This window comes from Ranitomeya imitator, chromosome 1 (assembly GCF_032444005.1).
Source record: "Ranitomeya imitator isolate aRanImi1 chromosome 1, aRanImi1.pri, whole genome shotgun sequence".
NCBI lineage: Eukaryota > Metazoa > Chordata > Amphibia > Anura > Dendrobatidae > Ranitomeya > Ranitomeya imitator.
The window spans coordinates 301,215,619-301,238,502 of NC_091282.1; the positions used below are offsets into that span (position 1 = coordinate 301,215,619).

A 22,884-nucleotide genomic window follows, 5' to 3' on the forward strand; every position below is an offset into this window, starting at 1 on the left:
TAATGAAGGGTTAATGTCACCTTGCTATTGTAAGGTGACATTAAGCCAGATTAATAATGGAGAGGCGTCAATTATGACACCTATCCATTATTAATCCAATAGTATGAAATGGTTAAAAAAAACAAACACATTATTTAAGTCTTTCAATGAAATAAAAACACATGTTGTTTTAATATTTTATTATTCTGGTAATCCACCTGAAGACCCTCGCTCTGTGACAAAGAAAAAATAATAAACCAACAATATCCATACCTTCCGAGGATCTGTCACGTCCCACGATGTAAATCCATCTGAAGGGGTTAATTTTTTTTACAGCCAGGAGCTCTGCTATAATGCAGCTATGCTCCTGACTGTAAAACCCCAGCGAATTAATGGAAACTAGGTCAATGACCTGTAGTTACCTTCATTCGCGGTGAGGCGCCCTCTGCTGGATGTCCTTCGAGCGTGGGAAAAAATCAGAAAAGTTCCCAGGCTCGAGTTCATATGAGGACATTAACCCTTCATTACCCCATATCCCACCGCTACACGGGAATGGGAAGAGAGTGGCCAAGTGCCAGAATAGGCACATCTTCCAGATGTGCCTTTTCTGGGGTGGCTGGGGGCAGATGTTTTTAGCCGGGGGGGGGCAATAACCATGGACCCTCTCCAGGCTATTAATATCTGCCCTCAGTCACTGGCTTTACTACTCTGGCGGAGAAAATTGCACGGGAGCCCACGCCAATTTTTTCCGCCATTTAACCCTTTAATTTAATAGCTAGAACGCCCAAATTTTGCACATACACACTACTAACATTAGTAGTGTGGAATATGCGAAAAAAAATGGGGATATGACATGGTTTACTGTATGTAAACCATGTCTCATATCATGTCGGGTTTTGGAAGGAGATAGCAAAAGCCGGAAATTGAATTACCGGTTTTTAAGCTATCTCGCGCTGGATGAAATATTAATATATATATATATATATATATATATGTGTCTCACTAACATATATATATATATATACATATATATATATAGACAGTACATATGTTTTTATTATTTTTTGAGCACATGGATCCCTTGTATATCCGTATGTCGGTTTTGCAAGCCTGCGAGAAAATCTCGCAGTACGGATGCCATACGGATTACATACGGAGGATGCCATGCGCAAAATACGCTGACACACCCTGCCTACGGAGGAGATACGGACCACTATTTTGGGGACTTTTCTGCGTATTACGGCCGTAAATTACGGACCATATTTTTATACGCTGAGTGTGACGCCGGCCTAACAGCGAAAAAATCTCCACGTACTCGTCCTTCCAAATCTTTTCGCGCACCTCCTTCTTCAAATGAGACCCTAACGGACCCTCAAAACAAACGTAGACCTCGAACCGCGCCTTATCATCCAAGCGGATCCCACCCTCTTTTTCCTTCTGTCTGTACGGATACCGATACCGGCTCTGCCGACCCGACCCGCACCGCCGTACAGCTACTGGACAACTCCTGGCCCACATCAGAGGGTCCCACCCACGCCGACAAAGGGGACGGCCCAGGCTGAACGCCCCCTAACTGCGACAGCAGCTCACGAACATTTAGCAAAAGCTCCCCCACCTCGACACCACCCACGTTGGCCCTCGATCCAACCCCCTCACTCTGACCAACAGACCCCAACACCCGACTACCAACAACAGACGAAGATGTTAAAAAAGGCGATGACAGACAAGACGTAGAAGCATGCTCACCAGGCTGCAGGGGAGCTGTGATCCCCCCAGCCGCAGGCGCCGTGGTTGTCCAGCCGTCTCCAGATGCCGATGCCGTCCTGGTACCGTCCTGAAGATGAGGTCCGGCTCCTGAAGAAGGTCCCGCCTTCCCAACGACAGCTGAGTTCACTGCCACGACGCCGTCTGCCACTAATGCAGCCCGGTGTAGGGGAGCCCCAACACAAAGCCCACCGATCATGCCGCCGCCATCCGATCCCACCGAAGTGAAGGGTCCACCAGCCCCGGTTGCAGGTGGCACGTGGGGTCCTGGATCCGAGGCCAGGTCCAGCCTGGGAGACCCGGCTGGAGCTCTGCCCGCCACTGTGTCCGCACTCTCCCGCTGTCTCCCGTTGCCGTTTGTGGCAGGCTGTCTGGCGCGGTCATCTCCGGGGTGACCCGCCGTAATGTAACTGTGCGCAGTGCTGGTGCCGGCAGTCCGATAAGTCCCTCCTCTACAGTCACAGTGCCCGCCGCCCGCTCCATACTTCCCGTAGTCAGTGTGCCCGGCGCCCGCTCCATACTCCCCACAGTCAGTGTGCCCAGCGCCCGCTCCATACTCCCCGCAGTAAGTGTCCCTGGTGCCCGCTCCATACTCCCCGCAGTCAGTGTCCCCGGCGCCCGCTCCATACTCCCCGCAGTCAGTGTCCCTGGCCCCCGCTCCATACTCCCTGCTCCATACTCTCCGCAGTCAACGTCTGCTCCATACTCCCCTCCGGTCACCACTCACACAGGGTTAATGTCAGCGGTAACGGACCGCGTTATGCCGCGGGTAACGCACTCTGTAAGCGCTGCTATTAACCCTGTGTGACCAAGTTTTTACTATTGATGCTGCCTATGCAGCGTCAATAGTAAAAAGATCTAATGTTAAAAGTAATTAAAAAAAACAAAAAACCTGCTATTCTCACCTTCCGTCGTCAGGACGATGCGCTCGCGCCGGCCGCCATCTTCTGTTCCCAGAGATGCATTGCGAACTTACCCAGAAGACTTTGCGGTCTCGCAAGACCGCTAAGTCATCTGGGTAATTTCGCAATGCATCCTGGGAACGGAAGATGGCGGCCGCATCACACAGCTTCGCTGGATCCCAGGGGTGAGTATATAACTATTTTTTATTTTAATTATTTTTTTTAACAGTGATATAGTGCACACACTGCTAAATACTGCGTGGGCAGTGTTATATACCTACGTGTCTGGGCAATATACTACGTGACTGGCCAATATACTACGTGACTGGGCAACATACTACGTCGCTGGGCAATATACTACGTCGCTGGGCAATATACTACGTCGCTGGGAAATATGCTACGTAGCTGGGCAATATACTACGTGACTGGGCAATATACTACGTGACTGGGCAATATACTACGTGACTGGGCAATATACTACGTGGCTCTGTGCTGAATACTACATCGCTGGGCAATATACTACGTCGCTGGACAATATACTACGTGACTGGGCAATATACTACATGGCTATGTGCTGAATACTAAGTCCCTGGGCAATATACTACGTGACTGGGCAATATACTACGTGGCTCTGTGCTGAATACTACATCGCTGGGCAATATACTACGTCGCTGGGCAATATACTACGTGACTGGGCAATATACTATGTGACTGGGCAATATACTACGTGGCTGTGCAATATACTACGTGGCTAGGCAATATACTACGTGACTGGGCAATATACTACGTGACTGGGCAATATACTACGTGGGCTGTGCAATATACTACGTGACTGGGCAATATACTACGTGGCTGGGCAACATACTACGTGGGCTGTGCAATATACTACGTGGACATGCATATTCTAGAATACCCGATACGTTAGAATCAGGCCACCATCTATTAAAGTGATAAACAATAAAAGTGTAAGGGAAAAAAAGGGGCAAAAAAAGGGGGGAAAAAAAGAGGGGATAACCCTTAGTAATCCGCCATAAAATGTGCACATGAGTGAACAAATGAGGTATACAGTGTAGAACCAGGATAACCTGTACGGAAAAAATCTAAGGTGTTGGGATCAGCTTGGCCGTTCTGTCTAAAATAAATATCCAGATTGGCAAAATGTATACATGTATATGTATACGGTGCAGACAAAGCTGGGAGGGAAGCGGAGGGAGGCTAGTAATTAAGGCAATGCCATGTAGTGGGAAGGTGGCTGAGCACGCCAATCTGAAACCACATGTACCTGTTAATAATGGACGCCTCGGTGCGGCTGCAGACTGTCGGAATCCCTGTGCGGGTGTTGTGTGTAGGCGCTATGCCTGGCATCTGCTATTTGTGCGCTAGAACGGGGAATACTTCCGATGCAAGTTTACAGAGGTCGCAAGTGTAAATGCGCTTGCGCAACCCTCTCGTGTAGTCTGCAATTAAAGTGTAGCACTGTCTAGTGACAGCTGTATAAAGAGTTGTGTTTTACTTTGTGTCTACAGTATTGTGAGTTGTTTTATATAACACATCACAAATATACAAATTCCACAAACTAAAATCTACATTCATCTGTTGATTTCAGGAAATGTTGAGGTCATCAATGCTAGAGAGACTGTTCCCAGAGAGATTACTCCAAATTTAATGGACCAGTGTGCAGATAAAACATTTTTAAAAACAGGTAAGTGCACTTTAGAATGTCGTGTGTGGGATTTATGTGTTAATGTCTAGTAAAAATGGTAGTGAACAGCAAAAAATTGGTGCAAAACAAGCAATGCCACCATTACAGATGAGCAAATATTTCAATGTTCCGTTCGGATTACGATTGCCGAATTTGCAATATTCGCCGATTTATTTGTCGAATATTTGCCAAACATAGCCGGATGCCATTCAAGTCAATGGGAGGCAAAAACTAACGCAGGCACAACACCTTCTAACGGCCCCAAAAGCTGCCACAACACTTCAAATGAGGGACAGACAGTAGGAAAGTGGCCTCAATTAACCCACAGTAAAAACTGTAGCATTGAACTGCAGCAATCAGCCATGCATAAGGTATCAGGTCTGGGCCAGCGTTTACAGTTTGCAACTGAATGTCAAAGTGAGACGAGGTGGATGAGGGATCGGTGTAGGCCTGGGAGCCCTGATATCACATACAACAGCTCAACCTGCTTTCATGCTGAGCCACACTCAGGTGGCACAAATATCAGTTCTGTAAACTACCATTGTCAGAAAAATCTAAGGATAGTAGTAACATGGGTACTTTACTCCAATGAAGTGAAGGCCTGACGGTCTCGGAGGCCTAATGCTACAGGCAACACACATGAAGGAGACTCGACCAGGAGTCTACACATTTACAAAAATTAGTGGCAGACACCAACAAAGTGACATCAATTTCACCACAGTAGAAATAGTATAATAGGGAAAGACAGGTCTTCCTCTACGCCCAACAGAGCAGATGAACACCCAACCAGGAGTGTTCCCATTTAAAAAAAGTAAGTGGTAGATACCAACAAAGTGGCATCAATTTCACCACAGTATAAATAGTATAATAGGGACTTACAGGTCTTCCACTACACCCAACCCAGCAGATGGACACCCAACCAGGAGTTTTCAAATTTCCAAAAATGAGGGCCTGACACCACCGAAGTGGCATAAATTTCACGAGAGTAGAAATAGTATTATAGGTACCGACATGTCTTCCACTACACCCAACCCAGCAGATGGACACCCAACCACGAGTGTTCACATTTCCAAAAATTATTGGCAGACACCATCAAAGTGGCATCGATATCTCCACAGTATAAATAGTATAATAGTGACCAACAGGTCTTCCACTACACCCAAACCAGCAGATGGACACCCAACCAGAAGTTTTTAAATTTCAAAAAATGAGGGCCTGACACCACTGAAGTGGCATAAATTTCATGAGAGTAGAAATAGTATAATAGGGACCGACAGGTCTTCCACTACACCCAACCCAGGAGATGTACACCCAACCTGGAATTTTCAAATTTCAAAAAATGAGGGCCTGACACCACCAAAGTGGCATACATTTCACTAGAGTAGAAATAGTGTAATAGGGACCAACACGTCTTCCACTACAGCCAAGCCATCAGATGTAGACCATTCATGACTATTCACATTTCCACAGATTTGTGTTAACATTTGCAGCAGCAGTAAGCACAGAAGCCACACTAAAGATATCACAGAGTGCAGTTATGCAAGATTAATGCAGCATACTAAAATATGCAACATCGCCTAGTCTGTACAGTCTGCACTTGGGGTGCAAAAGTCCTTGGAGAAGACTTGGGAGGGATGGAGCGCTATTTGACTCTTTGAGAACAAATTATTGTAGAATAGTTTGTAGACTCCATATACAGAGCCCCTAAGTGCCAGAAGAGTAGAATCCCCCCTCAAGTGACCCCATTTTGGAAATTACACCCCTCTGGGAATTTATCTACAGATGTAGGAACAATTTATCTCCATATGTGCTTTACTAAAATATGCAACATCGCCTAGTCTGTACAGTCTGCACTTGGGGTGCAAAAGTCCTTGGAAATCCATCACTTGTTCATGTTGATGAAAGTTAGGAGGTCTAAACTTTCAGTGGACAGCCGTCTGCGCTTATCCGTCAGGATACTACCAGCAGCACTGAAGACATATTCTGAGAGAACGCTAGCTGCCGTGCATGGTAAAACCTTCAAAGCATGTCAGGTGAGCTCAGGCCACTCATCCATTTTGGAAAACCAAAATGTGAAAGGGTCCAATCCCTCCCTGATGCTAATGATATTCAGTTATAGATACTCCTGCACCATCCTCTCCATTCGTTCATCACGTGTAAGACTAAAGGTACCGTCACACATAACGATATCGTTAACGATATCGTTGCTTTTTGTGACGTAGCAATGATGTCGTTAAGGAAATCGTTATGTGTGACAGCGACCAACGATCAGGCCCCTGCTGGGAGATCGTTGGTCGCTGAGGAAAGTCCAGAACTTTATTTCGTCACTGGACTTCCCGCTGACATCGCTGGATCGACGTGTGTGACGCCGATCCAGCGATGTCTTCACTGGTAACCAGGGTAAACATCGGGTTACTAAGCGCAGGGCCGCGCTTAGTAACCCGATGTTTACCCTGGTTACCAGCGTAAACGTTAAAAAAACAAACACTACATACTTTACATTTCTAAAACAATCCACAGTGAGGAGATTGGAACAAAACAAAATCCTCTAAACTGCATGCTCGCAAACGCCAGAAGCCTGACAAACAAGATGGAAGAACTAGAAGCAGAAATATCTACAGGTAACTTTGACATAGTGGGAATAACCAAGACATGGTTAGATGAAAGCTATGACTGGGCAGTCAACTTACAGGGTTACAGTCTGTTTAGAAAGGATCGTAAAAATCGGAGAGGAGGAGGGGTTTGTCTCTATGTAAAGTCTTGTCTAAAGTCCACTTTAAGGGAGGATATTAGCGAAGGGAATGAGGATGTCGAGTCCATATGGGTTGAAATTCATGGAGGGAAAAATGGTAACAAAATTCTCATTGGGGTCTGTTACAAACCCCCAAATATAACAGAAAGCATGGAAAGTCTACTTCTAAAGCAGATAGATGAAGCTGCAACCCATAATGAGGTCCTGGTTATGGGGGACTTTAACTACCCGGATATTAACTGGGAAACAGAAACCTGTGAAACCCATAAAGGCAACAGGTTTCTGCTAATAACCAAGAAAAATTATCTTTCACAATTGGTGCAGAATCCAACCAGAGGAGCAGCACTTTTAGACCTAATACTATCTAATAGACCTGACAGAATAACAAATCTGCAGGTGGTCGGGCATTTAGGAAATAGCGACCACAATATTGTGCAGTTTCACCTGTCTTTCACTAGGGGGACTTGTCAGGGAGTCACAAAAACATTGAACTTTAGGAAGGCAAAGTTTGAACAGCTTAGAGATGCCCTTAATCTGGTAGACTGGGACAATATCCTCAGAAATAAGAATACAGATAATAAATGGGAAATGTTTAAGAACATCCTAAATAGGCAGTGTAAGCGGTTTATACCTTGTGGGAATAAAAGGACTAGAAATAGGAAAAACCCAATGTGGCTAAACAAAGAAGTAAGACAGGCAATTAACAGTAAAAAGAAAGCATTTGCACTACTAAAGCAGGATGGCACCATTGAAGCTCTAAAAAACTATAGGGAGAAAAATACTTTATCTAAAAAACTAATTAAAGCTGCCAAAAAGGAAACAGAGAAGCACATTGCTAAGGAGAGTAAAACTAATCCCAAACTGTTCTTCAACTATATCAATAGTAAAAGAATAAAAACTGAAAATGTAGGCCCCTTAAAAAATAGTGAGGAAAGAATGGTTGTAGATGACGAGGAAAAAGCTAACATATTAAACACCTTCTTCTCCACGGTATTCACGGTGGAAAATGAAATGCTAGGTGAAATCCCAAGAAACAATGAAAACCCTATATTAAGGGTCACCAATTTAACCCAAGAAGAGGTGCGAAACCGGCTAAATAAGATTAAAATAGATAAATCTCCGGGTCCGGATGGCATACACCCACGAGTACTAAGAGAACTAAGTAATGTAATAGATAAACCATTATTTCTTATTTTTAGTGACTCTATAGCGACAGGGTCTGTTCCGCAGGACTGGCGCATAGCAAATGTGGTGCCAATATTCAAAAAGGGCTCTAAAAGTGAACCTGGAAATTATAGGCCAGTAAGTCTAACCTCTATTGTTGGTAAAATATTTGAAGGGTTTCTGAGGGATGTTATTCTGGATTATCTCAATGAGAATAACTGTTTAACTCCATATCAGCATGGGTTTATGAGAAATCGCTCCTGTCAAACCAATCTAATCAGTTTTTATGAAGAGGTAAGCTATAGACTGGACCACGGTGAGTCATTGGACGTGGTATATCTCGATTTTTCCAAAGCGTTTGATACCGTGCCGCACAAGAGGTTGGTACACAAAATGAGAATGCTTGGTCTGGGGGAAAATGTGTGTAAATGGGTTAGTAACTGGCTTAGTGATAGAAAGCAGAGGGTGGTTATAAATGGTATAGTCTCTAACTGGGTCGCTGTGACCAGTGGGGTACCGCAGGGGTCAGTATTGGGACCTGTTCTCTTCAACATATTCATTAATGATCTGGTAAAAGGTTTACACAGTAAAATATCGATATTTGCAGATGATACAAAACTATGTAAAGCAGTTAGTACAAGAGAAGATAGTATTCTGCTACAGATGGATCTGGATAAGTTGGAAACTTGGGCTGAAAGGTGGCAGATGAGGTTTAACAATGATAAATGTAAGGTTATACACATGGGAAGAGGGAATCAATATCACCATTACACACTGAACGGGAAACCACTGGGTAAATCTGACAGGGAGAAGGACTTGGGGATCCTAGTTAATGATAAACTTACCTGGAGCAGCCAGTGCCAGGCAGCAGCTGCCAAGGCAAACAGGATCATGGGGTGCATTAAAAGAGGTCTGGATACACATGATGAGAGCATTATACTGCCTCTGTACAAATCCCTAGTTAGACCGCACATGGAGTACTGTGTCCAGTTTTGGGCACCGGTGCTCAGGAAGGATATAATGGAACTAGAGAGAGTACAAAGGAGGGCAACAAAATTAATAAAGGGGATGGGAGAACTACAATACCCAGATAGATTAGCGAAATTAGGATTATTTAGTCTAGAAAAAAGACGACTGAGGGGCGATCTAATAACCATGTATAAGTATATAAGGGGACAATACAAATATCTCGCTGAGGATCTGTTTATACCAAGGAAGGTGACGGGCACAAGGGGGCATTCTTTGCGTCTGGAGGAGAGAAGGTTTTTCCACCAACATAGAAGAGGATTCTTTACTGTTAGGGCAGTGAGAATCTGGAATTGCTTGCCTGAGGAGGTGGTGATGGCGAACTCAGTCGAGGGGTTCAAGAGAGGGCTGGATGTCTTCCTGGAGCAGAACAATATTGTATCATACAATTATTAGGTTCTGTAGAAGGACGTAGATCTGGGTATTTATTATGATGGAATATAGGCTGAACTGGATGGACAAATGTCTTTTTTCGGCCTTACTAACTATGTTACTATGTTACTATGTTACCTTCAGCTGTCTGTCCCCGGCGCTGTGCTTCTCTGCACTCCTCCTGCATCCTGTGTTAGCGCCGGCCAGCCGGAAAGCACAGCGGCGACGTCACCGCTGTGCTTTCCGGCTGACCGGCGCTGACAGTGCAGAGGAAAGCAGAGCGCCGGAGGACAGACAGCGGAAGGTAAGTATGTAGTGTTTGTTTTTTTTAACGTTTACGCTGGTAACCAGGGTAAACATCGGGTTACTAAGCGCGGCCCTGCGCTTAGTAACCCGATGTTTACCCTGGTTACCGGGGACCTTGGGATCGTTGGTCGCTGGAGAGCTGTCTGTGTGACAGCTCTCCAGCGACCAAACAGCGATGCTGCAGCGATCGACATCGTTGTCGGTATCGCTGCAGCGTCGCTCAGTGTGAAGGTACCTTTAGACTCTGTTGTGCTAGTGCACGAGCTTGTCGCAGAAATTGCTTCTTCCACTTCCACTACTGCTGCTGCTGCTATTGTTTTGGTGTTGACGAGTTGACAAGTTTAGGTGTTAACGCGTTGAAAATCTAGAGCTGCGATGCGCACTGAGTGCTTCACTGCTGTCATGGGGAAAACCTCTCTTAAGGTTGTGTAAAAGCATGTTTCAATACTCCAGCATTTGCGGGTCCCTTTCTAGGGCAGGAAGCATCTGGCAAAATTTGGTTTTATAACGTGAATCTAACAGAGTGGCAACCCAGTAGTCAGCACTATTTGTAATCATAACTATATGGGGATCATGTTGCAGATAGTGCAGCAAGAAGTCACTCATATGTCGGGCTCTACCATGAGATCAAAGCCCATGCTGTGTTGGTGGCTGGGAAACACTGAAGCTTACTTCCTCCGTCCCGTCCCGTCAACCATAAACAGCAGAGAGGTGATGATTATCCTCTTCATCTCCAGATAGTTGTTCGCCCATCACTTCTTCCTCCTCCATTTGTTCCTCAGATCTTGCACCTTCGTTAACAGTTTTTCTGTTATCACCAGCCCCCCTTGTTCGTAGTAATCCACCCTCTCTTGGCACCAATCTGTGTGACAACAGTCTGGGACATTGAGACAATGTTATCCCTTCTGCATCCTCCTCTGCTTCCTCCTCTTCCTCTGGGGCCACCACCTCCTCCCGCAGGCTATTAAAAATCTGTCCCAGCTTTTAGATGACCGGAATAGTGATGCTGATGACGGCATTGTCAGCGCTAACCATCTTAGTAGCCATTTCGAAACTGTGTAGAAGGGTGCAGAGGTCCTTAATCTTTGCCCACTCTGTAAACGTGATATGCACCACATCCGTACTGTGCTGGCCCTGGATATACGACATGACCTACTGCATCAGGGCTGGTTGCTGCTGCCACAGTCGCTGAAACATGTGCAGAGTGGAATTCCACCATGTCGGCACATGGCATATCAACCTGTTAACTGGCATGGACAAAGACCTCTGTTTTGATGCAAGTCGATGACCTGAGGGGTGCGAATGATGGCTGTGAGCACACAGCTTCCGTGCTTTCTGTAGCAGCTCACCCAGGCCTGAATAGTTGTGGAGAAAATTCGTACCATTAGGTTGAGGATGTGATCCATGCAAGGCATGTGTGTGAGCTTGCTTCACTGCAGGGCCGCCACCAGGTTTGCACCATTATTGGACACTAGCCTTCCCTGGATGCAAGTTCAGCAGAGACAGCCATTGCTCATACTCGGCCTGGAGAGCTGTCCACAACTCTTCAGCTGTATGACTGCGATCTCCAAGGCATATCAATTTTAACACTACCTGATTGCGGTGCACTCTGGCTGAGCAGTACAGGTGGGGATTCACTCTGCACTAATGGAACGCATGTCTCATTAAAGGTACCTTCACACTGAGCAACTTTACAACGAGAACGACAACGATCCGTGAAGTTGCAGTGTCCTGGATAGCGATCTCGTTGTGTTTGACACGCAGCAGCGATCAGGATCCCGCTGTGACATCGCTGGTCGTAGCTAGAAGTCCGGAACTTTATTTGGTCGTCAGGTCGGCGTGATTCGTCATGTTTGACAGCAAAAGCAACGATGCCAGCAATGTTTTTACATGGAGCTAACAACCAGTGAGAACGATAAGTACGTCACTGGATCGCTCTTGCATCGTTCTGGTGTTGCTGTGTTTGACGTCTCTACAGCGACCTAAACAGTGACTCTGCAGCGATCGGCTCGTTGTCTATATCGCTGCAGCATCGCTGAGTGTGACGGTACCTTAAGACTTGTTCCCCCACAGTGACCCATTTTCCCAGTCAGCGTAACGTCCTTGGCCATGCTTACTGGTCCAAGGAACTAGTCTGATTGCTGTATATGGAGTCGGGAAGGAATTTATTTCTCCAGTGTGAAGCTTACTGTTTGCCACGTGTTTTTTTTTTTTTTGCCATCCTCTGGATCAACATTTTAGGGCATGTTAGGTTAGGATATGGGTTGCACTAGATGGGCTTAAAGTCTTCTCCTTCAACATTAAAAACTATGTTACTATGTTACTAAGTGTCTGTGGTGAAATGCACACTAGCAGACATTGATTTTAGTCAAGGAACGGGTGATTGTGCCTGCCATGTTGTCTGAGATATGCTGGTGTAGTGCTTGCACAGCTTTCTTAGAAAAGTACTGGGGAAGTGTGACGGCCATCAGCTTTCGAAAACTGTCTGTATGTACCAGGTGGAATGGTAGCATTTACGTGGCCAAAAGATTGGAGATGGTGGAGTTCAAACTTTTAGCTTTGTCATGCGTAAGAGGAAACAGTCTTTTATGTGACCCCAACTGCGGTACCATGGGCTGGCTGCACTGCTGAGAGAGGGCGAAGTACGGTGAACTGAAACAACTGCTGTACTGTGAGGGAAGTGCAGGCGGAGAGGTTATGGTAGATTGAAAAAGTTGGGTTGTGCTCGTTCACTGAGATCAAAAACATCAGGCATGTCAGCTTCCTTTACAGCTGATGGCAGTTTCTCAGTCATCGTGACTAAAGAACGGGAGGATCTGTAGCATGTTGGCACGGTAACAGAGGTAGAGGAAGAAGCAGCAGATGGGATTGATGGGGTGGTTGATGGTTGCTGAGGTCCAGTGTACCGCATTTTAGCGCAGTACGATTCCCAGAATAACGCATGTTGATTGTGCATGTAAAGGTTCATACATGTAGTAGAGAAATCATTCAACTTTTTACCTCTACTCAGTTGGGTCGTCCTTTGCAGTGTCAAAAAAACGCCCAGGCTAGGCAACCCATGCCACCCATTGCGAGCTGTAGACCCGCAGACGCTGCTGGTCACAGCCACATTTGAGGCTAAGGATGCATTGCTCGCTGTGGCTGCATCACTTTGTGTCTGCGATGTACGGCGCAATATAACCTCATCTTTCTCCTCTGATGACCTACTCAGCAGTGGGCCTCTGTGTTCATGCCAACTAAGATCTACTACCTCATCATCATCATCTGTGTTAACACATTGCTTGCCTTTGGAGTTGCCCTCCTCCTCTTCCTGTCCTGACAGCACAGTACAGTCCGTGTGAGCATCAGATATCTGTGTCTCATCAAGATCATCTCCCCGGGGGTTAAAATTTGGTGACCTGGGTCAGGATGCTGCTCAGACCCTACTTTGTCCTGCCCTGGATCCAAACTAAACAAAATTTTGGGCATCTGTGCAGATTTCCTTCTCTTGACTCTGAAGCTTTTGAGTACATTTCTGATAACCAAGGCATAAAATGTGTGAACAGCTCTTCAGACTCATTTGTGGTACCGTACAGTCAGTTCTTTGGTTGGAGAGTTGGGACACAGGGTTCGGAAGCAAGGGTAATTTGGGTGCCACCTCTGTGAACTGTACTGGGTGTGATGTTGAGGTGGAGGAAGTGGAGGAGAGGCCACTTGAAGCTGCGCTTGCCATCCACTTGAGCACATGCTCTTTCTGGGCTTCATCAACAAGGTGTATCGCAGTGCGTCTGCCAAAGTAAGGTAGTGTGTTAGCCCATCCAGTAACAGAAGTTGTCAGTTGTCTTTGCATAGGACGTGACATTGTTGGGTCACTAGTGCTTTAACAAACATGACCACCTACCCCATGTACACCTTGAATACCAATCCTAATCCACCTTCCACCACAGCCTTTTTCCCAGGCATGTTGCTCAGATAGTGTGGTAGGAGCACAATATTAGCAACAAATAATTTGATTTTAAACTCTGCACCAGCTCTGCAAACAGCTGAATTTCAGTGGCAGTAAATGACAAGGTGAAATATGGCGTGCTGAATCTTGTTAGCCTCAGAAGAGAGAATTATTTGAGTGTGGATGTGGCCTGTATGACAAATAATATATGCTCCAAACTATTTTAAAATTAGATCTCCCCTACTGTATGATGTTAGTAATACAATATTTTTTTTTTTGGGGGGGGGGGGAGGGCTGTGGATGAGGCCACCTAACAGACTAGATGCTACAAACAATTTGAAAGTGAGATATTCCCTACTGTATGATGTTAGTAACACAAGAGTTTTTGGGGAGCCTGTGGATGAGGCCTCTATAACGGACTAGATACTACAAACAATTTGAAAGTGAGATGCCCTCCACTGTACGACGTTAGTAACAGAAGAATTTTTTTTTTGTGTAGGTGACGCCTGTATAACATGGAAAATATTCTCCAAACAATTTCAAATTCGGATTTAGCCTGCTGTGTCACATTTGTAAAACCACAAAAATGTTGTTTTTTCTATGTGCAACAACTCTGTACACTGTTGTGAATTCTGTGGCAGAGCTCCCTCCTGTGGTCACAAGTGGTACTTCGGCGATTCTGTCTATGAGCTTCCGTTGGTGGATGTGAGTGGTACTGCGGCTTCTGAGTGTCCTTCCTCAGGTGATGTGGTGAAGTCGTTAGGTGCTGCTCTATTTAACTCCACCTAGTGCTTTGCTCCTGGCCTCCAGTCAATGTTCTAGTATTGGTCTTGCTTCCTCCTGGATTGTTCCTGTGGCCTGCCTGCTCTGCATAAGCTAAGTTTTGCTTGTGTTATTTTTGTTTGCTATTTTTTCTGTCCAGCTTGCTTTATTGGTTTTTCTTGCTTGCTGGAAGCTCTGGGACGCAGAGGGAGCACCTCCGTACCGTTAGTCGGTGCGGAGGGTCTTTTTGCCCCCTCTGCGTGGTTGTTTGTAGGGTTTTGTGTTGACCGCAAAGTTATCTTTCCTATCTTCGGTCTGTTCAGTAAGTTGGGCCTCACTTTGCTAAATCTATTTCATCTCTGCGTTTGTATTTTCATCTCTACTCACAGTCATTATATGTGGGGGGCTGCCTTTTCCTTTGGGGTATTTCTCTGAGGCAAGGTAGGCTTATTTTTCTATCTTAGGCCTAGCTAGTTTCTCAGGCTGTGCCGAGTTGCATAGGGAGCGTTAAGCGCAATCCACGGCTGCCTCTAGTGTGGTTGGATAGTATTAGGGATTGCGGTTAGCAGAGTTCCCACGTCAGAGCTCGTCCTATGTCTTTTGGTTATTGTCAGGTCACTTGTGTGCTCTGAACTTCAAGGTCCATTGTGGTTCTGAATTACCTAATCATAACAGTACTGGAGGCCCAAAGTACTAATGCTTCTCAATAGAGGGAAAAAAGAAGTTCTGAGACCATTTTTTTTTCTTTGCACTGTGTTTTGCCTTTTTTTTCCCCTAGACATTTGGGTGGTTCAGGACACAGGTGTAGTGATGGACATTAAAGGTCTGTCTTCATGTGTGGATCATCTCACTGCAAGAGCACAAAATATTCAAGACTTTGTGGTTCAGAATTCTATGTTAGAACCAAGAATTCCTATTCCTGATTTGTTTTCTGGAGATAGAGCTAAATTTCTGAGTTTCAAAAATAATTGTAAACTGTTTCTGGCTTTGAAACCTCGCTCCTCTGGTGACCCAGTTCAACAAGTTAGGATCATTATTTCTTTATTACGTGGCGACCCTCAAGACTGGGCATTTTCCCTTGCGCCAGGAGATCCTGCATTATGTAATATTGATGCGTTTTTCCTGGCGCTCGGATTGCTGTACGATGAACCTAATTCGGTGGATCAGGCAGAGAAAAATTTGCTGGCTCTGTGTCAGGGTCAGGATGAGATAGAGATTTATTGTCAGAAGTTTAGAAAGTGGTCCGTGCTCACTCAATGGAATGAAGGTGCGCTGGCAGCTATTTTCAGAAAGGGTCTCTCTGAAGCCCTTAAGGATGTCATGGTGGGATTTCCCATGCCTGCTGGTCTGAATGAGTCTATGTCTTTGGCCATTCAGATCGGTCGACGCTTGCGTGAGCGTAAATCTGTGCACCATTTGGCGGTATTATCCGAGCATAAACCTGAGCCTATGCAGTGCGATAGGACTTTGACCAGAGTTGAACGGCAAGAACACAGACGTCAGAATGGGCTGTGTTTCTACTGTGGTGATTCCACTCATGCTATCTCCGATTGTCCTAAGCGCACTAAGCGGTTCGCTAGGTCTGCCACCATTGGTACGGTGCAGTCAAAATTTCTTTTGTCCGTTACTTTGATCTGCTCTTTGTCATCTTATTCTGTCATGGCATTTGTGGATTCAGGCGCTGCCCTGAATTTGATGGACTTGGAGTATGCTAGGCGTTGTGGGTTTTTCTTGGAGCCCTTGCAGTGTCCTATTCCATTGAGAGGAATTGATGCTACGCCTTTGGCCAAGAATAAGCCTCAGTACTGGACCCAGCTGACCATGTGCATGGCTCCTGCACATCAGGAGGATATTCGCTTTCTGGTGTTGCATAATCTGCATGATGTGGTCGTGTTGGGGTTGCCATGGCTACAAGTCCATAACCCAGTATTAGATTGGAAATCAATGTCTGTGTCCAGCTGGGGTTGTCAGGGGGTACATGGTGATGTCCCATTTCTGTCTATTTCGTCATCCACCCCTTCTGAGGTCCCAGAGTTCTTGTCTGATTACCGGGATGTATTTGATGAGCCCAAGTCCAATGCCCTACCTCCGCATAGGGATTGTGATTGTGCTATCGATTTGATTCCTGGTAGTAAGTTTCCTAAAGGTCGACTGTTTAATTTATCTGTACCTGAGCACGCCGCTATGCGGAGTTACGTGAAGGAGTCCTTGGAGAAAGGTCATATTCGCCCGTCATCATAGTAACATAGTAACTTAGTAACATAGTTAGTAAGGCCGAAAAAAGACATGTCCATCCAGTTCAGCCTATATTCCATCATAATAAATCCCCTGATCTACGTCCTTCTACAGAACCTAATTGTATGATACAATATTGTTCTGCTCCCGGAAGACATCCAGGCCTCTCTTGAACCCCTCGACTGAGTTCGCCATCACCACCTCCTCAGGCAAGCAATTCCAGGTTCTCACTGCCCTAACAGTAAAGAATCCTCTTCTATGTTGGTGGAAAAACCTTCTCTCCTCCAGACGCAAAGAATGCCCCCTTGTGCCCGTCACCTTCCTTGGTATAAACAGATCCTCAGCGAGATATTTGTATTGTCCCCTTATATACTTATACATGGTTATTAGATCGCCCCTCAGTCGTCTTTTTTCTAGACTAAATAATTCTAATTTCGCTAATCTATCTGGGTATTGTAGTTCTCCCATCCCCTTTATTAATTTTGTTGCCCTTCTTTGTACTCTCTCTAGTTCCATTATATCCTTCCTGAGCACCGGTGCCCAAAACTGGACACAGTCGCCATTGGGACCGGGGTTCTTCTTTGTGGCCAAGAAGGATGGTTCGCTGAGACCTTGTATAGATTACTGCCTTCTAAATAAAATCACGGTCAAATTTCAGTACCCCTTGCCGCTGCTATCTGATTTGTTTGCTCGGATCAAGGGGGCTAGTTGGTTCACCAAGATAGATCTTCGTGGTGCGTATAATCTTGTGCGTATTAAGCGGGGCGATGAATGGAAAACTGCATTTAATACACCCGAGGGCCATTTTGAGTACCTAGTTATGCCTTTCGGACTTGCCAATGCTCCATCGGTGTTTCAGTCCTTTATGCATGACATCTTCCGAGAGTACCTGGATAAATTCCTGATTGTATACTTGGATGATATTTTGGTCTTCTCGGATGATTGGGAGTCTCATGTGAAGCAGGTCAGAATGGTGTTCCAGGTCCTGCGTGCTAATTCTTTGTTTGTGAAGGGATCAAAGTGTCTCTTTGGTGTTCAGAAGGTTTCATTTTTGGGGTTCATTTTTTCCCCTTCTACTATCGAGATGGACCCTGTTAAGGTCCAGGCCATCTATGATTGGACTCAGCCGACATCTCTGAAGAGTCTGCAAAAGTTCCTGGGCTTTGCTAATTTTTATCGTCGCTTCATCTGTAATTTTTCTAGTATTGCTAAACCATTGACCGATTTGACCAAGAAGGGTGCTGATGTGGTCAATTGGTCTTCTGCTGCTGTGGAAGCTTTTCAAGAGTTAAAGCGTCATTTTTCTTCTGCCCCTGTGTTGTGTCAACCAGATGTTTCGCTTCCGTTCCAGGTCGAGGTTGATGCTTCTGAAATTGGAGCGGGGGCTGTTTTGTCGCAGAGAAGTTCTGATTGCTCGGTGATGAAAGCGCTTCTTTTCCAGGAAGTTTTCGCCTGCTGAGCGAAATTATGATGTTGGCAATCGAGAGTTGCTGGCCATGAAGTGGGCATTCGAGGATTGGCGTCATTGGCTTGAAGGAGCTAAGCATCGCGTGGTGGTCTTGACTGATCACAAGAACTTGACTTATCTCGAGTCTGCCAAACGGTTGAATCCTAGACAGGCTCGTTGGTCGCTGTTTCTCTCCCGTTTTGACTTTGTGGTTTCGTACCTTCCGGGCTCTAAAAATGTGAAGGCAGATGCCCTGTCTAGGAGTTTTGTGCCCGACTCTCCGGGTTTGTCTGAGCCGGCAGGTATTCTCAAAGAGGGAGTAATTTTGTCTGCCATCTCCCCGGATTTGCGGCGGGTGCTGCAAAAATTTCAGGCTAATAAACCTGATCGTTGCCCAGCGGAGAAACTGTTTGTCCCTGATAGGTGGACGAATAAAGTTATCTCTGAGGTTCATTGTTCGGTGTTGGCTGGTCATCCTGGAATCTTTGGTACCAGAGATTTAGTGGCTAGATCATTTTGGTGGCCGTCTCTGTCGCGGGATGTGCGTTCTTTTGTGCAGTCCTGTGGGATTTGTGCTCGGGCTAAGCCCTGCTGTTCTCGTGCCAGTGGGTTGCTTTTGCCCTTGCCGGTCCCGAAGAGGCCTTGGACACATATCTCTATGGATTTTATTTCGGATCTCCCCATCTCTTAAAAAATGTCGGTCATTTGGGTGGTTTGTGATCGCTTCTCTAAGATGATCCATTTGGTACCTTTGTCTAAATTCTGTCCTGTAGAATGTAAGCCCGCAAGGGCAGGGTCCTCGCCCCTCTGTATCAGTCCGTCATTGTTAGTTTGTTTACTGTATGTGATATTTGTAACTTGTATGTAACCCCTTCTCATGTACAGCACCATGGAATCAATGGTGCTATATAAATAAATAATAATAATAATAATAATTACCTTCCTCCTCTGATTTGGTGCCATTGTCCTTCCAGCATGTGGTTCGTTTACATGGCATTCCAGAGAACATCGTTTCTGACAGAGGTTCCCAGTTTGTTTCGAGGTTTTGGCGAGCTTTTTGTGCTAGGATGGGCATTGATTTGTCTTTTTCCTCGGCTTTCCATCCTCAGACTAATGGCCAGACCGAACGAACCAATCAGACCTTGGAAACATATCTGAGATGCTTTGTTTCTGCTGATCAGGATGATTGGGTGTCCTTCTTGCCTTTGGCTGAGTTCGCCCTTAATAATCGGGCCAGCTCGGCTACTTTGGTTTCGCCGTTTTTCTCAACTCTGGGTTCCATCCTCGTTTCTCTTCAGGGCAGGTTGAGTCTTCGGACTGTCCTGGTGTGGATACGGTGGTGGACAGGTTACAGCAGATTTGGACTCATGTAGTGGACAATTTGACCTTGTCCCAGGAGAAGGCTCAACGTTTCGCTAATCGCAGACGCTGTGTGGGTCCCCGACTTCGTGTTGGGGATTTGGTTTGGTTGTCATCTCGTCATATTCCTATGAAGGTTTCCTCTCCTAAGTTTAAGCCTTGTTTCATTGGTCCGTATAGGATTTCTGAGGTTCTTAATCCTGTGTCTTTTCGTTTGACCCTTCCAGATTCTTTTTCCATCCATAACGTATTCCATAGGTCATTGTTGCGGAGATACGTGGCACCTATGGTTCCATCTCTTGATCCTCTTGCCCCGGTTTTGGTGGAGGGGGAGTTGGAGTATATTGTGGAGAAGATTTTGGATTCTCGTGTTTCGAGACGGAAACTCCAGTATCTGGTTAAGTGGAAGGGTTATGGTCAGGAAGATAATTCCTGGGTCTTTGCCTCTGATGTCCATGCTGCCGATCTTGTTCGTGCCTTTCATATGGCTCATCCTGGTCGGCCTGGGGGCTCTGGTGAGGGTTCGGTGACCCCTCCTCAAGGGGGGGGGTACTGTTGTGAATTCTGTGGCAGAGCTCCCTCCTGTGGTCACAAGTGGTACTTCGGCTGATTCTGTCTATGACCTTCCGTTGGTGGATGTGAGTAGTACTGCGGCTTCTGAGTTTCCTTCCTCAGGTGATGTGGTGAAGTCGTTAGGTGCTGCTCTATTTAACTCCACCTAGTGCTTTGCTCCTGGCCTCCAGTCAATGTTCTAGTATTGGTCTTGCTTCCTCCTGGATCGTTCCTGTGGCCTGTCAGCTCTGCATAAGCTAAGTTTTGCTTGTGTTATTTTTGTTTGCTATTTTTTCTGTCCAGCTTGCTTTATTGGTTTTTCTTGCTTGCTGGAAGCTCTGGGACGCAGAGGGAGCACCTCCGTACCATTAGTCGGTGCGGAGGGTCTTTTTGCCCCCTCTGCATGGTTGTTTGTAGGGTTTTGTGTTGACCGCAAAGTTATCTTTCCTATCTTCGGTCTGTTCAGTAAGTTGGGCCTCACTTTGCTAAATCTATTTCATCTCTGCGTTTGTATTTTCATCTCTACTCACAGTCATTATATGTGGGGGGCTGCCTTTTCCTTTGGGGTATTTCTCTGAGGCAAGGTAGGCTTATTTTTCTATCTTAGGCCTAGCTAGTTTCTCAGGCTGTGCCGAGTTGCATAGGGAGCGTTAGGCGCAATCCACGGCTGCCTCTAGTGTGGTTGGATAGGATTAGGGATTGCGGTTAGCAGAGTTCCCACGTCTCAGAGCTCGTCCTATGTCTTTTGGTTATTGTCAGGTCACTTGTGTGCTCTGAACTTCAAGGTCCATTGTGGTTCTGAATTACCTAATCATAACAGTACACACAATTTCACCGCCAAAAAATTGCAAAATTAGCCCCAGAATTTTTTTTTTGTTATGTACTTGAGGTCTGCAGACAGTTTTAACACAACAAAATGACAACATGGGATACGACAGGCTGTATCACATTTTGCAACAGAAAAAATTATATATTTTTTAAAATGTGTGCTAGGTCTGCAGACAGCTTCATATAACCACCACAAAATGACAACATGGGATATGGCGGGCTGTATCACGTTCCGTTCAGCATCAGAAAAAATTATATATTTTTTTAATGTGCATTAGGTCTGCAGACAGCTTCATATCACTGCCACAAAATTACAACGTGGAATTCAGCAGGCTATATCACATTTAGCAACAGAAAAAAATATTATTTTTTTAATGTGCATGAGCTATGCATGCTGTGGAATTTCACTGCCTCTAAATAACAAGGTGACATATGGCATAGTGACTCACACTAGCAACTGCCCCAAAAATATTTATTCATGCACAACAGCTCAAATCACAAAACGATGTCACCACAGCACTAAATGACAAAGTGTGATATGGCATGCTGTTTCACATTTAGCTAGTGAAAAAATAAGATTTAGAACACTATATATTGGAGCACAATAGAAGCAGTGTGCAACACACACATGTATGAAATGTGCCCGACTGTCTCTGTGGACCTGATTTAACAGCCACACAGGACACTGCCTAGCTAAACTGAGTAAGAAACAACCACCTAGCTAACTAGCTAAAATCTAGCTGCTAACACTGCCAGTGTCAAAATGGACTGCTTACATGATGATGTCATGTGCTTGGAAGCTTCTGATAAGTTTTGTTTTGTAACATCTAAGTTTATTAGAGACGCACCTGTGGATGTATTTTAATGCACACCTGAAACACACTGCTTCTTTGTGTAGCATCATGGGAAAGTGTAATGAAATCAGCCAAGATATCCAGAAGAGAAGTCTTGCTCATCCTTGGGTACAATTTGATGATGGCGGAAGCTGGTAAGATTGTGTCAATATCCACAGTGAAACAAGTACTGTATCAACATGAGCTGAAGGGCAGCTCTGCCATTACTCCAAAACAAACATAAAAAAGCCAGATTAACCTCTTAATGACCGGAGCTTTTTTCGGTTTTGCGTTTTCATTTTTCGCTCCCCTCCTTCCCAGAGCCATAACTTTTTAATTTTTTCCGTCAATATGGCCATGTTATTTTTTGCAGGACGAGTTGTACTCTTGAACAATACCATTGATTTTACCATGTCGTGTACTAGAAAACGTGAAAAAAATTCCAAGTGCGGTGAAATTGCAAAAAAGTGCAATCCCACACTTGTTTCTTGTTTGGCTTTTTTGCTAGGTTCACTAAATGCTAAAAAAAAAAAAATGTTTGCACAATTTTCTGAGAACAGTAGCCTCTCCATTTTTTGTGATTTCGGGTTGGGTGAGGGCTTATTTTTTGCATGCTGAGCTGACGTTTTTAATGATACCATTTTGGTGCAGATACGTTCTTTGGCGACCAAAAAAACTTAATTATGATGTTTTGAGTTTTTTTTCTTGCTACGCCGTTTGGCGATCAGGTTATTTCTTTTTTTTATTGATAGATCGGGCGATTCTGAACTCGGCGATACCAAATATATGTAGGTTTGATTTTTTTTATTTTTTTTTATTTTGAATGGGGCGAAAGGGGGGTGATTTGAACTTTTATGTTTTATTTTATTTTTTTCATATTTGTAAAAACATTTTTTTTAAACTTTTGCCATGCTTCAATAGCCTCCATGGGAGGCTAGAAGCTGGCATAGCCTGATTGGCTCTGCTACATAGGGGC

The 22,884-nt window shown here is 45.1% G+C and overlaps 1 protein-coding gene across 2 annotated transcripts in view; it reads left to right on the plus strand.

Annotated features, from left to right (window-relative positions):
* The window catches only part of GGT5 (gamma-glutamyltransferase 5), a 184,466-nt gene that overhangs the window by 62,370 nt on the left and 99,212 nt on the right, over positions 1–22,884 (plus strand). For both annotated transcript variants that reach the window (XM_069757388.1, XM_069757378.1), the window contains exon 3: positions 4,252–4,347. In XM_069757388.1, coding sequence (XP_069613489.1) covers positions 4,252–4,347 — 96 coding nt within the window. The remainder of the gene's footprint in view (positions 1–4,251; positions 4,348–22,884) is intronic.